The 15,912-nt window shown below is 48.0% G+C and overlaps 1 protein-coding gene across 1 annotated transcript in view; it reads right to left on the bottom strand.

Moving 5' to 3' along the window:
* Positions 1 to 395: 395 nt before the first annotated feature.
* LOC109887386 (galanin receptor type 1-like) overlaps positions 396 to 15,912 on the bottom strand; it is a 42,110-nt gene continuing 26,593 nt past the window's right edge. The window contains exon 3 of the mRNA XM_031812617.1: positions 396 to 2,461. Within this exon, the coding sequence (XP_031668477.1) occupies positions 2,141 to 2,461 (321 nt within the window). The 3' untranslated portion in view covers positions 396 to 2,140. The remainder of the gene's footprint in view (positions 2,462 to 15,912) is intronic.

Here is a 15,912-nt window from a genome sequence, read left to right on the forward strand (position 1 = left end):
GTCTTGTCCCAGTCCCAGTCACACCCCCAGTCCCAGTCACACCCTCAGTCCCAGTCTTGTCCTAGTCCCAGTCTTGTCCCAGTCTTGTCCCAGTCCAAGTCTTGTCCCAGTCCCAGTCTTGTCCCAGTCTTGTCCTAGTCCCGGTCTTGTCCCAGTCCCGGTCTTGTCCCAGTCTTGTTCCAGTCTTGGCCCAGTCCGAGTCTTGTCCCAGTCCCAGTCTTGTCCCAGTAGTGTCCCAGTCCCAGTCCTGTCCCAGTCCCAGTCTTGTCCCAGTCCCAGTCTTGTCCCAGTCCCAGTCTTGTCCCAGTCTTGTCCCAGTCCCAGTCTTGTCCCAGTCCTGTCCCAGTCCCAGTCTTGTCCCAGTCCCAGTCCTGTCCCAGTCGTGTCCCAGTCCCAGTCCCAGTCTTGTCCCAGTCTTGTTCCAGCCCCAGTCTTGTCCCAGTCCCAGTCTTGTCCCAGTCCCAGTTTTTTCCCAGTCCCAGTCTTGGCCCAGCCCCAGTCTTGTCCCAGTCTTGTCCCAGTATCAGTCTTGTCTCAGTCTTGTCCCAGTCCCAGTCTTGTCCCAGTCTTGGCCCAGCCCCAGTCTTGTCCCAGTCTTGTTCCAGTCCCAGTCTTGGCCCAGCCCCAGTCTTGTCCCAGTCCCAGTCCCAGTCTTGGCCCAGCCCTAGTCTTATCCCAGTCTTGTCCCAGTCTTGTCCCAGTCCCAGTCTTGTTCCAGCCCCAGTCTTGTCCCAGTCTTCTTCCAGTCCCAGTCTTGTCCCAGTTTTGTGGTGTGGTGTCAGATGTTAGTGGTAATATAATGTGTGGTGTCAGATTTGAGTGGTAATATAATGTGTGGTGGCAGATATTAGAGGTAATAGAGTGTGTGGTGTCAGATATAATGGTAATAGGGTGTGTGGAGTGGTGTCAGATATTTGTGGTAATAGAGTGCGTGGTGTCAGATATTAGTGGTAATAGAGTGCATGGTGTCAGATTTGAGTGGTAATAGAATGTGTGGTGTCAGATATGAGTGGTAATAGAGTGTGTGGTGTGGTGTCAGATTTAGTGGTAATAGAGAGTGTGGTGTCAGATATTAGTGGTAATAGAGTGTGTGGTGTGGTGTCAGATATTAGTGGGAATAGAATGTGTGGTGTCAGATGTTAGTGGTAATAGAATGTGTGGTGTCAGATTTGAGTGGTAATAGAGTGTGTGGTGTCAGATTTTAGTGGTAATAGAATGTGTGGTGTCAGATATGAGTGGTAATAGAGTGCGTGGTGTCAGATATTAGTGGTAATAGAGTGCATGTTGTCAGATATTAGTGGTAATAGAGTGCATGGTGTCAGATTTGAGTGGTAATAGAATGTGTGGTGTCAGATATGAGTGGTAATAGTGTGTGGTGTGGTGTCAGATTTAGTGGTAATAGAGAGTGTGGTGTCAGATATTCGTGGTAATAGAGTGCGTGGTGTCAGATATTAGTGGTAATAGAGTGCATGGTGTCAGATATTAGTGGTGCTAGAGTGAATGGTGTCAGATTTTAGTGGTAATAGAATGTGTGGTGTCAGATATTAGTGGTAATAGAGTGTGTGGTGTGGTGTCAGATTTAGTGGTAATAGAGAGTGTGGTGTCAGATATGAGTGGTAATAGAGTGTGTGGTGTGGTGTCAGATTTTAGTGGGAATAGAATGTGTGGTGACAGATGTTAGTGGGAATAGAATGTGTGGTGTCAGATGTTAGTGGTAATAGAATGTGTGGTGTCAGATTTGAGTTGTAATAGAGTGTGTGGTGTCAGATATTAGTGGTAATAGAGTGTGTGGTGTGGTGTCAGATATTAGTGGTAATAGAATGTGTGGAGTCAGATATTAGTGGTAATAGAATGTGTGGAGTCAGATATTAGTGGTAGTAGAATGTGTGGTGTCAGATTAGAGTGGTAATCGAGTGTGTGGTGTCAGATATTAGTGGTAATAGAATGTGTGGTGTCAGATATTAGTGGTAATAGAATGTGTGGTGACAGATATTAGTGGTAATAGAATGTGTGGTGTCAGATATTAGTGGTAATAGAATGTGTGGTGTCAGATATTAGTGGTAATAGAGTGTGTGGTGTCAGATATTAGTGGTAATAGAATGTGTGGTGTCAGATATTAGTGGTAATAGAGTGTGTGGTGTCAGATATTAGTGGTAATAGAGTGTGTAGTTGAGAAGTTCTCCATTCGGATGCGCACCACCTTCTCCTGTGGGGGTGGAGGGTAGAGGAACCGACAGGTGAACACCTGGCGACAGGCCTTCCGGAAGTTCTCTGACAGAAAGGCGTACAGGATGGGGTTGATGCAGGAGTTCCCGTACGCCAGGCAGTGGGAGATGATCCGTAACGCGAAGGAGGCGTCGTTGAGCGGGAACACTCCAAACTCCACCCACATGGCGATGATGTGATGAGGCATCCAACAGGTCAGGAAGGCTGCGACCACCAGGAGGACCGTCTGGGCTGTCTGGAGGAGGAGGAGGAGAGGGGGAGGGGGGGGGGAGGGAGGAGGAGGTGGGAGGAGGAGGAGAGGGGAGAGGGGGATGAGGAGGAGGAGAGGGGGAAGGGGAGGAGGGAGGAAGGAGGAGGTGGGAGGAGAGGGGAGAGAGGGAGGAGGAGGTGGGAGGAGAGGGGAGAGAGGGAGGAGGAGGAGAGGAGAGGGGAGAGAGGGAGGGGGAGGAGAGGAGGAGAGGGGAGAGGGGGAGGAGGAGAGGGGAGGGGAGGAGGAGGGAGAGGAGAGGAGGAGGGAGAGGGGGAGGGGGAGGGAGGAGGTGGGAGAGGAGGGGAGGGAGGAGGAGGTGGGAGGAGAGGGAGAGAGGGAGGAGGAGGAGAGGAGAGGGGAGAGAGGGAGGGGGAGGAGAGGAGGAGAGGGGAGAGGGGGAGGAGGAGGAGGGGAGGGGAGGAGGAGGGAGAGGAGAGGAGGAGGGAGAGGGGGAGGGGAGGGAGGAGGTGGGAGGAGAGGGGAGAGAGGGAGGAGGAGGTGGGAGGAGAGGGGAGAGAGGGAGGAGGAGAGGGGAGAGAGGGAGGGGGAGGAGAGGAGGAGAGGGGAGAGGGGGAGGAGGAGAGGGGAGGGGAGGAGGAGGGAGAGGAGAGGAGGAGGGAGAGGGGAGGGGGAGGGAGGAGGTGGGAGAGGAGGGGGAGGGAGGAGGAGATGGATGTTTATTAATGTGCTCCGATGAAGACTGTTTTCCCAGACGTTAGAAGTAATACGAGAGGTTAACTACAAGCTGTGACTGATTACAGAGTCCCACGTCAGCAGGAGACTCACAGTATCTGATATTCGAGAGAGTCTGATCAGGAGAGAGAACTGGCAACAATGTGCCTCATTGAACAATAGAAAAGCTACCTCACAACCTCCCCAATTCATCATTGAGAAGGTACCGTATGAGAGCTCTGTATCTGTCAAGGATATGTCTGCTTCAATGGCTCGATGTCTCAGCCTGGGAAGTTTTGCTGGTGAAATGTAATTGTTTAATTTCTAAAGAGCCCCTCAGATTCACTTCAATATGAACAGTGTGTATGTAATGCCTAGGGGCCAGAGGCTTTCAACCAAATCATAATCCTACACATCTGATATTAGCAATACTTAGCAATATTAGCAATATTAGCAATACACTCAGTTTGATAAGGGTTCTTCAGCTGTCCCACATAGGAGAACCTTTTTTGGTGTCCAGGTAGAACTCTTTTGGGTTCTCCTATGTGGGACAGCTGAAGAACCCTTATCAACTGAGTGTATTGCTAATATTGCTAATATTGCTAAGTATTGCTAGTAGTGTATTCCAGGAGTAGCCTTGACCGGGACGCGAATCCAGGTTCAGGGGTAACTTTGACCGGGACACGAACCCAGGTCCAGGGGTAGCTTTGACCGGGACACGAACCAGGTCCAGGGGTAGCCTTGACCGGGACGCGAACCCATGTCCAGGAGTAGCCTTGACCGGGACACGAACCCGGGTCCAAGGGTAGCTTTGACCGGGACGCCAACCCAGGTCCAGGGGTAGCTTTGACCGGGACGCCAACCCAGGTCCAGCCAACACCTCAACCATTACACCAAGAGGTCCAAACCTCTTTACAAGGTCGTTAGGTGTTAAGTTAAGGTCACTACAATATGTTGACTCTACAGTACTCACTGTAGTCAGGGTAACTGGTAGTACCAGCGACAATTCTCAATTCTGCCCTCGCACTCTTCCAGCGCCCATCCATTCCCTCCATAGACACACGTTAGAGCAGGGTTAGAGGTGGGTTCAGTCTACTTCACAGGTTCACTCTGTATTAAACAGAACAAAGCTAACTATGCGATTTACTGCTAGTCCTGGGCAACGCTGCTACTGCCGGGCTAATTGACTGGTGATCTTCCTCTGGCACTAAGCAGCACAAAGAACTACAACCCTGCTGACACAAAGAACTACAACCCTGCTGACACAAAGAACTACAACCCTGCTGACACAAAGAACTACAACCCTGCTGACACAAGAACTACAACCCTGCTGACACAAAGAACTACAACCCTGCTGACACAAAGAACTACAACACTGCTGACACAAAGAACTACAACCCTGCTGATACAAAGAACTACAACCCTGCTGACACAAAGAACTACAACACTGCTGACACAAAGAACTACAACCCTGCTGACACAAAAAACTACAACACTGCTGACACAAAAAACTACAACACTGCAGACACAAAAAACTACAACACTGCTGACACAAAGAACGACAACACTGCTGACACAAAGAACTACAACGTCGTGGACACAAAGAACTACATGTCATTAGAGACCCCTACACGTCAACCCTCTACACATTGTTAGAGACGCCACACATCGTTTGTTGTCTGAATTGGTGTCCTATCAGATGGCAGACTGAATAATTGAAGGCATTGATTAACGTGATCAGTCTGCGGTGTTACACAAAGACCCACTTGACAAAGAACCGAGCGATTCAGGAAGAACACTGAACGATGATCCGAAACAGTCAATCATATTTTTGATGATAACGTTTATATGAGATTCTATTTCAGGGACGATGCTTTTGCAAACACAATCTGCTGATGATTCCACACAAAGACAGGAGTCCTCTCTCTCACTCTCTCTCACTCTCTCACTCTCTCTCTCTCTCTCTCTCTCTCTCTCTCTCTCTCTCTCTCTCTCTCTCTCACTCTCTCTCACTCTCTCTCACTCACTCTCGGGAAGACGTCAATGGAGTTCTGGCATCAGCTTCCTGCCTGAAAGACTCCCTGGTAGAGAACAATCTCTGTGTGTGTGTGTGTGTGTCTGAACAGTCAAGTGTCTGTCTGGGCCTTTGTGTTTCTCCTGGCTGTCTGGGGGTTGGTGGGCGGTTCAGCAAAAGGTAATTCAGCTACTCAGCATTGTAGGAGCAGCTACAGGTCCATCAAAACAACACTGACTACAGACCACGGCACTGCAAAGAACACTGACTACAGACTACAGCACTTCAAACAACACTGACTATAGACCACAGCACTTCAAACAACACTTCAAACAACACTGAATACAGACCAACACTGAGTACAGACCACAACACATCAAACAACACTGACTACAGACCATGACCCTTCAAACAACACTGACTACAGACCAGGACACTTCAAACACTGACTACAGACCAGGACACATCAAACAACACTGACTACAGACCAGGACACTGCAAACAACACTGACTACAGACCACAACACTTCAAACAACACTGACTACAGACCAGGACACTGCAAACAACACTGACTACAGACCATGACCCTTCAAACAACACTGACTACAGACCAGGACACTTCAAACACTGACTACAGACCACGACACATCAAACACGGACTACAGACCACGACACATCAAACAACACTGACTACAGACCATGACCCTTCAAACAACACTGACTACAGACCAGGACACTTCAAAAAACACTGACTACAGACCATGACACTTCAAACAACACTGACTACAGACCAGGACACTGCAAAGAACACTGACTACAGACCACAACACTTCAAACAACACTGACTACAGACCAGGACACTGCAAACAACACTGACTACAGACCACGACACTGCAAACACTGACTACAGACCACAACACTTCAAACAACACTGACTACAGACCACGACACATCAAACAACACTGACTACAGACCACGACACATCAAACAACACTGACTACAGACCAGGACACTTCAAACAACACTGACTACAGACCACGACACTGCAAACAACACTGACTACAGACCAGGACACTTCAAACAACACTGACTACAGACCACGACACTGCAAACAACACTGACTACAGACCACAACACTTCAAACAACACTGACTACAGACCAGGACACTTCAAACAACACTGACTACAGACCAGGACACTTCAAACACTGACTACAGACCACGACACATCAAACACGGACTACAGACCACGACACATCAAACAACACTGACTACAGACCATGACCCTTCAAACAACACTGACTACAGACCAGGACACTTCAAAAAACACTGACTACAGACCATGACACTTCAAACAACACTGACTACAGACCAGGACACTGCAAAGAACACTGACTACAGACCACAACACTTCAAACAACACTGACTACAGACCAGGACACTGCAAAACAACACTGACTACAGACCACGACACTGCAAACACTGACTACAGACCACAACACTTCAAACAACACTGACTACAGACCACGACACATCAAACAACACTGACTACAGACCACGACACATCAAACAACACTGACTACAGACCAGGACACTTCAAACAACACTGACTACAGACCACGACACTGCAAACAACACTGACTACAGACCAGGACACTTCAAACAACACTGACTACAGACCACGACACTGCAAACAACACTGACTACAGACCACAACACTTCAAACAACACTGACTACAGACCAGGACACTTCAAACAACACTGACTACAGACCAAGACACTGCAAACAACACTGACTACAGACCACGACACTGCAAACACTGACTACAGACCACAACACTTCAAACAACACTGACTACAGACCACGACACATCAAACAACACTGACTACAGACCACGACACATCAAACAACACTGACTACAGACCACGACACATCAAACAACACTGACTACAGACCAGGACACTTCAAACAACACTGACTACAGACCACGACACTGCAAACAACACTGTCTACAGACCAGGACACTTCAAACAACACTGACTACAGACCACGACACTGCAAACAACACTGACTACAGACCACAACACTGCAAACAACACTGACTAAAGACCACGACACTTCAAACAGTTTCCCTAAATCTTTTACTCTGAAGATCAAATCATATAACTGACTGAGTTGATGTGATACTGTCCTATTGATCACATCATATAACTGACTGAGTTGATGTGTTACTGTCCTATTGATCACATCATATAACTGACTGAGTTGATGTGATACTGTCCTATTGATCACATCATATAACTGACTGAGTTGATGTGTTACTGTCCTATTGATCACATCATATAACTGACTGAGTTGATGTGATACTGTCCTATTGATCACATCATATAACTGACTGAGTTGATGTGTTACTGTCCTATTGATCACATCATATAACTGACTGAGTTGATGTGTTACTGTCCTATTGATCACATCATATAACTGACTGAGTTGATGTGACACTGTCCTGTTAATGCTAAACTGAATCTCTTTACAACATGAAAGTTTACAATGTTTAATATATAATCAGTTTGACAACCCTCCCCTCCCCTCTCCTGTTAAATCAGTTTGACAACCCTCCCCTGTTAAATCAGTTTGACAACCCTCCCCTGTTAAATCAGTTTGACAACCCTCTCCTGTTAAATCAGTTTGACAACCCTCCCCTGTTAAATCAGTTTGACAACCCTCTCCTGTTAAATCAGTTTGACAACCCTCTCCTGTTAAATCAGTTTGACAACCCTCCCCTCTCCTGTTAAATCAGTTTGACAACTCTCCCCTGTTAAATCAGTTTGACAACCCTCCCCTGTTAAATCAGTTTGACAACCCTCCCCTGTTAAATCAGTTTGACAACCCTCCCCTCCCCTGTTAAATCAGTTTGACAACTCTCCCCTCCCCTCCCCTGTCCTGTTAAATACGTTTGACAACCCTGTCCTGTCCTGTTAAATCAGTTTGACAACCCTCCCCTCCCCTGTTAAATAAGTTTGACAACCCTCCCCTCCCCTGTCCTGTCCTGTTTAATCAGTTTGACAACTCTCCCCTCCCCTCCCCTCCCCTGTTAAATCAGTTTGACAACCCTCCCCTCCCCTGTTAAATCAGTTTGGCAACCCTCCCCTCCCCTGTTAAATCAGTTTGGTAACCCTCCCCTCCCCTGTTAAATCAGTTTGAAAACCCTCCCCTCTCCTGTTAAATCAGTTTGACAACCCTCCCCTGTTAAATCAGTTTTGACAACCCTCCCCTGTTAAATCAGTTTGACAACCCTCCCCTGTTAAATCAGTTTGACAACACTCTCCTGTTAAATCAGTTGACAACCCTCCCCTGTTAAATCAGTTTGACAACCCTCCCCTGTTAAATCAGTTTGACAACCCTTCCCTGTTAAATCAGTTTGACAACCCTCCCCTGTTAAATCAGTTTGACAACCCTCCCCTGTTAAATCAGTTTGACAACCCTCCCCTGTTAAATCAGTTTGACAACCCTCCCCTCCCCTGTTAAATCAGTTTGACAACTCTCCCCTGTCCTGTTAAATAAGTTTGACAACCCTGTCCTGTCCTGTTAAATCAGTTTGACAACCCTCCCCTCCCCTGTTAAATAAGTTTGACAACCCTCCCCTCCCCTGTCCTGTCCTGTTTAATCAGTTTGACAACTCTCCCCTCCCCTCCCCTCCCCTGTTAAATCAGTTTGACAACCCTCCCCTCCCCTGTTAAATCAGTTTGGCAACCCTCCCCTCCCCTGTTAAATCAGTTTGGTAACCCTCCCCTCCCCTGTTAAATCAGTTTGACAACCCTCCCCTCTCCTGTTAAATCAGTTTGACAACCCTCCCCTCTCCTGTTAAATCAGTTTGACAACCCTCCCCTGTTAAATCAGTTTGACAACCCTCCCCTGTTAAATCAGTTTGACAACCCTCCCCTGTTAAATCAGTTTGACAACACTCTCCTGTTAAATCAGTTTGACAACCCTCCCCTGTTAAATCAGTTTGACAACCCTCCCCTGTTAAATCAGTTTGACAACCCTCCCTGTTAAATCAGTTTGACAACCCTCTCCTGTTAAATCAGTTTGACAACTCTCCCCTCCCCTCCACTGTCCTGTTAAATAAGTATGACAACCCTGTCCTGTCCTGTTAAATCAGTTTGACAACCCTCCCCTCCCCTGTTAAATAAGTTTGACAACCCTCCCCTCCCCTGTCCTGTCCTGTTTAATCAGTTTGACAACTCTCCCCTCCCCTCCCCTCCCCTGTTAAATCAGTTTGACAACCCTCCCCTCCCCTGTTAAATCAGTTTGGCAACCCTCCCCTGTTAAATCAGTTTGACAACCCTCCCCTCCCCTGTTAAATCAGTTTGACAACGCTGTCCTGTCCTGTTAAATCAGTTTGACAACCCTGTCCTGTCCTGTTAAATCAGTTTGACAACCCTCCCCTGTCCTGTTAAATCAGTTTGACAACCCTTCCCTCCCCTGTTAAATCAGTTTGACAACCCTCCCCTCCCCTGTTAAATCAGTTTGACAACCCTCCCCTGTCCTGTTAAATCAGTTTGACAACCCTCCCCTCCCCTGTTAAATCAGTTTGACAACCCTCCCCCCTCTCCTGTTAAATCAGTTTGACAACCCTCCCCTGTTAAATCAGTTTGACAAACCCTCTCCTGTTAAATCAGTTTGACAACCCTCCCCTCCCCTGTTAAATCAGTTTGACAACCCTCCCCTCCCCTGTTAATCAGTTTGACAACCCTCTCCTGTTAAATCAGTTTGACAACCCTCCCCTGTTAAATCAGTTTGACAACCCTCTCCTGTTAAATCAGTTTGACAACCCTCCCCTCCCCTGTTAAATCAGTTTGGCAACCCTCCCCTGTTAAATCAGTTTGACAACCCTCCCCTCCCCTCTCCTGTTAAATCAGTTTGACAACCCTCCCCTCTCCTGTTAAATCAGTTTGACAACCCTCCCCTGTCCTGTTAAATCAGTTTGACAACCCTCCCCTCCCCTCTCCTGTTAAATCAGTTTGACAACCCTCCCCCTCTCCTGTTAAATCAGTTTGACAACCCTCCCCTCCCCTCTCCTGTAAAATCAGTTTGACAACCCTCCCCTCCCCTGTTAAATCAGTTTGACAACCCTCCCCTCCCCTGTTAAATCAGTTTGGCAACCCTCCCCTGTTAAATCAGTTTGACAACCCTCCCCTCTCCTGTCCTGTTAAATCAGTTTGACAACCCTCCCCTCCCCTCTCCTGTTAAATCAGTTTGACAACCCTCCACTGTCCTGTTAAATCAGTTTGACAACCCTCCCCTCCCCTGTTAAATCAGTTTGACAACCCTCCCCTCCCCTGTTAAATCAGTTTGACAACCCTCCCCTCCCCTCTCCTGTAAAATCAGTTTGACAACCCTCCCCTGTCCTGTTAAATCAGTTTGACAACCCTCCCCTCCCCTGTCCTGTTAAATCAGTTTGACAACCCTCCCCTCCCCTCCCCTCCCCTCTCCTGTTAAATCAGTTTGACAACCCTCCCCTCTCCTGTAAAATCAGTTTGACAACCCTCCCCTCCCCTGTTAAATCAGTGTGACAACCCTCCCCTCCCCTGTCCTGTTAAATCAGTTTGACAACCCTCCCCTCCCCTCCCCTCTCCTGTTAAATCAGTTTGACAACCCTCCCCTCTCCTGTAAAATCAGTTTGACAACCCTCCCCTCCCCTGTTAAATCAGTTTGACAACCCTCCCCTCCCCCTGTTAAATCAGTTTGACAACCCTCCCCTCCCCTCTCCTGTAAAATCAGTTTGACAACCCTCCCCTGTCCTGTTAAATCAGTTTGACAACCCTCCCCTCCCCTGTCCTGTTAAATCAGTTTGACAACCCTCCCCTCCCCTCCCCTCCCCTCTCCTGTTAAATCAGTTTGACAACCCTCCCCTCTCCTGTAAAATCAGTTTGACAACCCTCCCCTCCCCTGTTAAATCAGTGTGACAACCCTCCCCTCCCCTGTCCTGTTAATCAGTTTGACAACCCTCCCCTCCCCTGTCCTGTTAAATCAGTTTGACAACCCTCCCCTCCCCTCCCCTCTCCTGTTAAATCAGTTTGACAAACCCTCCCCTCTCCTGTAAAATCAGTTTGACAACCCTCCCCTCCCCTGTTAAATCAGTTTGACAACCCTCCCCTCCCCTCCCCTGTTAAATCAGTTTGACAACCCTCCCCTCCCCTCTCCTGTAAAATCAGTTTGACAACCCTCCCCTCCCCTGTTAAATCAGTTTGACAACCCTCCCCTCCCCTGTTAAATCAGTTTGACAACCCTCCCCTCCCCTGTTAAATCAGTTTGACAACCCTCCCCTCCCCTCTCCTGTAAAATCAGTTTGACAACCCTCCCCTCTCCTGTTAAATCAGTTTGACAACCCTCCCCTCCCCTGTTAAATCAGTTTGACAACCCTCCCCTCTCCTGTTAAATCAGTTTGACAACCCTCTCCTGTTAAATCAGTTTGACAACCCTCCCCTCCCCTGTTAAATCAGTTTGACAACCCTCCCCTCCCCTGTTAAATCAGTTTGACAACCCTCCCCTCTCCTGTTAAATCAGTTTGACAACCCTCTCCTGTTAAATCAGTTTGACAACCCTCCGCTCTCCTGTTAAATCAGTTTGACAACCCTCCCCTCCCCTCCCCTGTTAAATCAGTTTGACAACTCTCCCCTCCCCTCCCCTCCCCTGTTAAATAAGTTTGACAACCCTCCCCTCCCCTGTCCTGTCCTGTTTAATCAGTTTGACAACTCTCCCCTCCCCTCCCCTCCCCTGTTAAATCAGTTTGACAACTCTCCCCTCCCCTGTTAAATCAGTTTGGCAACCCTCCCCTCCCCTGTTAAATCAGTTTGGTAACCCTCCCCTCCCCTGTTAAATCAGTTTGAAAACCCTCCCCTCTCCTGTTAAATCAGTTTGACAACCCTCCCCTGTTAAATCAGTTTGACAACCCTCCCCTGTTAAATCAGTTTGACAACCCTCCCCTATTAAATCAGTTTGACAACACTCTCCTGTTAAATCAGTTTGACAACCCTCCCCTGTTAAATCAGTTTGACAACCCTCCCCTGTTAAATCAGTTTGACAACCCTTCCCTGTTAAATCAGTTTGACAACCCTCCCCTGTTAAATCAGTTTGACAACCCTCCCCTGTTAAATCAGTTTGACAACCCTCCCCTGTTAAATCAGTTTGACAACCCTCCCCTCCCCTGTTAAATCAGTTTGACAACTCTCCCCTGTCCTGTTAAATAAGTTTGACAACCCTGTCCTGTCCTGTTAAATCAGTTTGACAACCCTCCCCTCCCCTGTTAAATAAGTTTGACAACCCTCCCCTCCCCTGTCCTGTCCTGTTTAATCAGTTTGACAACTCTCCCCTCCCCTCCCCTCCCCTGTTAAATCAGTTTGACAACCCTCCCCTCCCCTGTTAATCAGTTTGGCAACCCTCCCCTCCCCTGTTAAATCAGTTTGGTAACCCTCCCCTCCCCTGTTAAATCAGTTTGACAACCCTCCCCTCTCCTGTTAAATCAGTTTGACAACCCCCTCTCCTGTTAATCAGTTGACAACCCTCCCCTGTTAAATCAGTTTGACAACCCTCCCCTGTTAAATCAGTTTGACAACCCTCCCCTGTTAAATCAGTTTGACAACCCTCCCCTGTTAAATCAGTTTGACAACCCTCCCCTGTTAAATCAGTTTGACAACACTCTCCTGTTAAATCAGTTTGACAACCCTCCCCTGTTAAATCAGTTTGACAACCCTCCCCTGTTAAATCAGTTTGACAACCCTCCCCTGTTAAATCAGTTTGACAACCCTCCCCTGTTAAATCAGTTTGACAACCCTCTCCTGTTAAATCAGTTTGACAACTCTCCCCTCCCCTCCACTGTCCTGTTAAATAAGTATGACAACCCTGTCCTGTCCTGTTAAATCAGTTTGACAACCCTCCCCTCCCCTGTTAAATAAGTTTGACAACCCTCCCCTCCCCTGTCCTGTCCTGTTTAATCAGTTTGACAACTCTCCCCTCCCCTCCCCTCCCCTGTTAAATCAGTTTGACAACCCTCCCCTCCCCTGTTAAATCAGTTTGGCAACCCTCCCCTGTTAAATCAGTTTGACAACCCTCCCCTCCCCTGTTAAATCAGTTTGACAACGCTGTCCTGTCCTGTTAAATCAGTTTGACAACCCTGTCCTGTCCTGTTAAATCAGTTTGACAACCCTCCCCTGTCCTGTTAAATCAGTTTGACAACCCTTCCCTCCCCTGTTAAATCAGTTTGACAACCCTCCCCTCCCCTGTTAAATCAGTTTGACAACCCTCCCCTCCCCTGTTAAATCAGTTTGACAACCCTCCCCTGTCCTGTTAAATCAGTTTGACAACCCTCCCCTCCCCTGTTAAATCAGTTTGACAACCCTCCCCTCTCCTGTTAAATCAGTTTGACAACCCTCCCCTGTTAAATCAGTTTGACAACCCTATCCTGTTAAATCAGTTTGACAACCCTCCCCTCCCCTGTTAAATCAGTTTGACAACCCTCCCCTCCCCTGTTAAATCAGTTTGACAACCCTCTCCTGTTAAATCAGTTTGACAACCCTCCCCTGTTAAATCAGTTTGACAACCCTCTCCTGTTAAATCAGTTTGACAACCCTCCCCTCCCCTGTTAAATCAGTTTGGCAACCCTCCCCTGTTAAATCAGTTTGACAACCCTCCCCTCCCCTCTCCTGTTAAATCAGTTTGACAACCCTCCCCTCTCCTGTTAAATCAGTTTGACAACCCTCCCCTGTCCTGTTAAATCAGTTTGACAACCCTCCCCTCCCTCTCCTGTTAAATCAGTTTGACAACCCTCCCCTCTCCTGTTAAATCAGTTTGACAACCCTCCCCTCCCCTCTCCTGTAAAATCAGTTTGACAACCCTCCCCTCCCCTGTTAAATCAGTTTGACAACCCTCCCCTCCCCTGTTAAATCAGTTTGGCAACCCTCCCCTGTTAAATCAGTTTGACAACCCTCCCCTCTCCTGTCCTGTTAAATCAGTTTGACAACCCTCCCCTCCCCTCTCCTGTTAAATAAGTTTGACAACCCTCCCCTCCCCTGTCCTGTCCTGTTTAATCAGTTTGACAACTCTCCCCTCCCCTCCCCTCCCCTCCCCTGTTAAATCAGTTTGACAACCCTCCCCTCCCCTGTTAAATCAGTTTGGCAACCCTCCCCTGTTAAATCAGTTTGACAACCCTCCCCTCCCTGTTAAATCAGTTTGACAACGCTGTCCTGTCCTGTTAAATCAGTTTGACAACCCTGTCCTGTCCTGTTAAATCAGTTTGACAACCCTCCCCTGTCCTGTTAAATCAGTTTGACAACCCTTCCCTCCCCTGTTAAATCAGTTTGACAACCCTCCCCCTCCCCTGTTAAATCAGTTTGACAACCCTCCCCTGTCCTGTTAAATCAGTTTTGACAACCCTCCCCTCCCCTGTTAAATCAGTTTGACAACCCTCCCCTCTCCTGTTAAATCAGTTTGACAACCCTCCCCTGTTAAATCAGTTTGACAACCCTATCCTGTTAAATCAGTTTGACAACCCTCCCCTCCCCTGTTAAATCAGTTTGACAACCCTCCCCTCCCCTGTTAAATCAGTTTGACAACCCTCTCCTGTTAAATCAGTTTGACAACCCTCCCCTGTTAAATCAGTTTGACAACCCTCTCCTGTTAAATCAGTTTGACAACCCTCCCCTCCCCCTGTTAAATCAGTTTGGCAACCCTCCCCTGTTAATCAGTTTGACAACCCTCCCCTCCCCTCTCCTGTTAAATCAGTTTGACAACCCTCCCCTCTCCTGTTAAATCAGTTTGACAACCCTCCCCTCTCCTGTTAAATCAGTTTGACAACCCTCCCCTGTCCTGTTAAATCAGTTTGACAACCCTCCCCTCCCCTCTCCTGTTAAATCAGTTTGACAACCCTCCCCTCTCCTGTTAAATCAGTTTGACAACCCTCCCCTCCCCTCTCCTGTTAAATCAGTTTGACAACCCTCCCCTCTCCTGTTAAATCAGTTTGACAACCCTCCCCTCCCCTCTCCTGTAAAATCAGTTTGACAAACCCTCCCCTCCCCTGTTAAATCAGTTTGACAACCCTCCCTCCCCTGTTTAAATCAGTTTGGCAACCCTCCCCTGTTAAATCAGTTTGACAACCCTCCCCTCTCCTGTCCTGTTAAATCAGTTTGACAACCCTCCCCTCCCCTCTCCTGTTAAATCAGTTTGACAACCCTCCACTGTCCTGTTAAATCAGTTTGACAACCCTCCCCTCCCCTGTTAAATCAGTTTGACAACCCTCCCCTCCCCTGTTAAATCAGTTTGACAACCCTCCCCTCCCCTCTCCTGTAAAATCAGTTTGACAACCCTCCCCTGTCCTGTTAAATCAGTTTGACAACCCTCCCCTCCCCTGTCCTGTTAAATCAGTTTGACAACCCTCCCCTCCCCTCCCCTCCCCTCTCCTGTTAAATCAGTTTGACAACCCTCCCCTCTCCTGTAAAATCAGTTTGACAACCCTCCCTCCCCTGTTAAATCAGTGTGACAACCCTCCCTCCCCTGTCCTGTTAAATCAGTGTGACAACCCTCCCCTCCCCTGTCCTGTTAAATCAGTTTGAGAACCCTCCCCTCCCCTCCCCTCTCCTGTTAAATCAGTTTGACAACCCTCCCCTCCCCTGTTAAATCAGTTTGACAACCCTCCCCTCTCCTGTAAAATCAGTTTGACAACCCTCCCCTCCCCTGTTAAATCAGTTTGAC

This window comes from Oncorhynchus kisutch, unplaced genomic scaffold, assembly GCF_002021735.2.
Source record: "Oncorhynchus kisutch isolate 150728-3 unplaced genomic scaffold, Okis_V2 Okis03b-Okis08b_hom, whole genome shotgun sequence".
Taxonomy (NCBI): domain Eukaryota; kingdom Metazoa; phylum Chordata; class Actinopteri; order Salmoniformes; family Salmonidae; genus Oncorhynchus; species Oncorhynchus kisutch.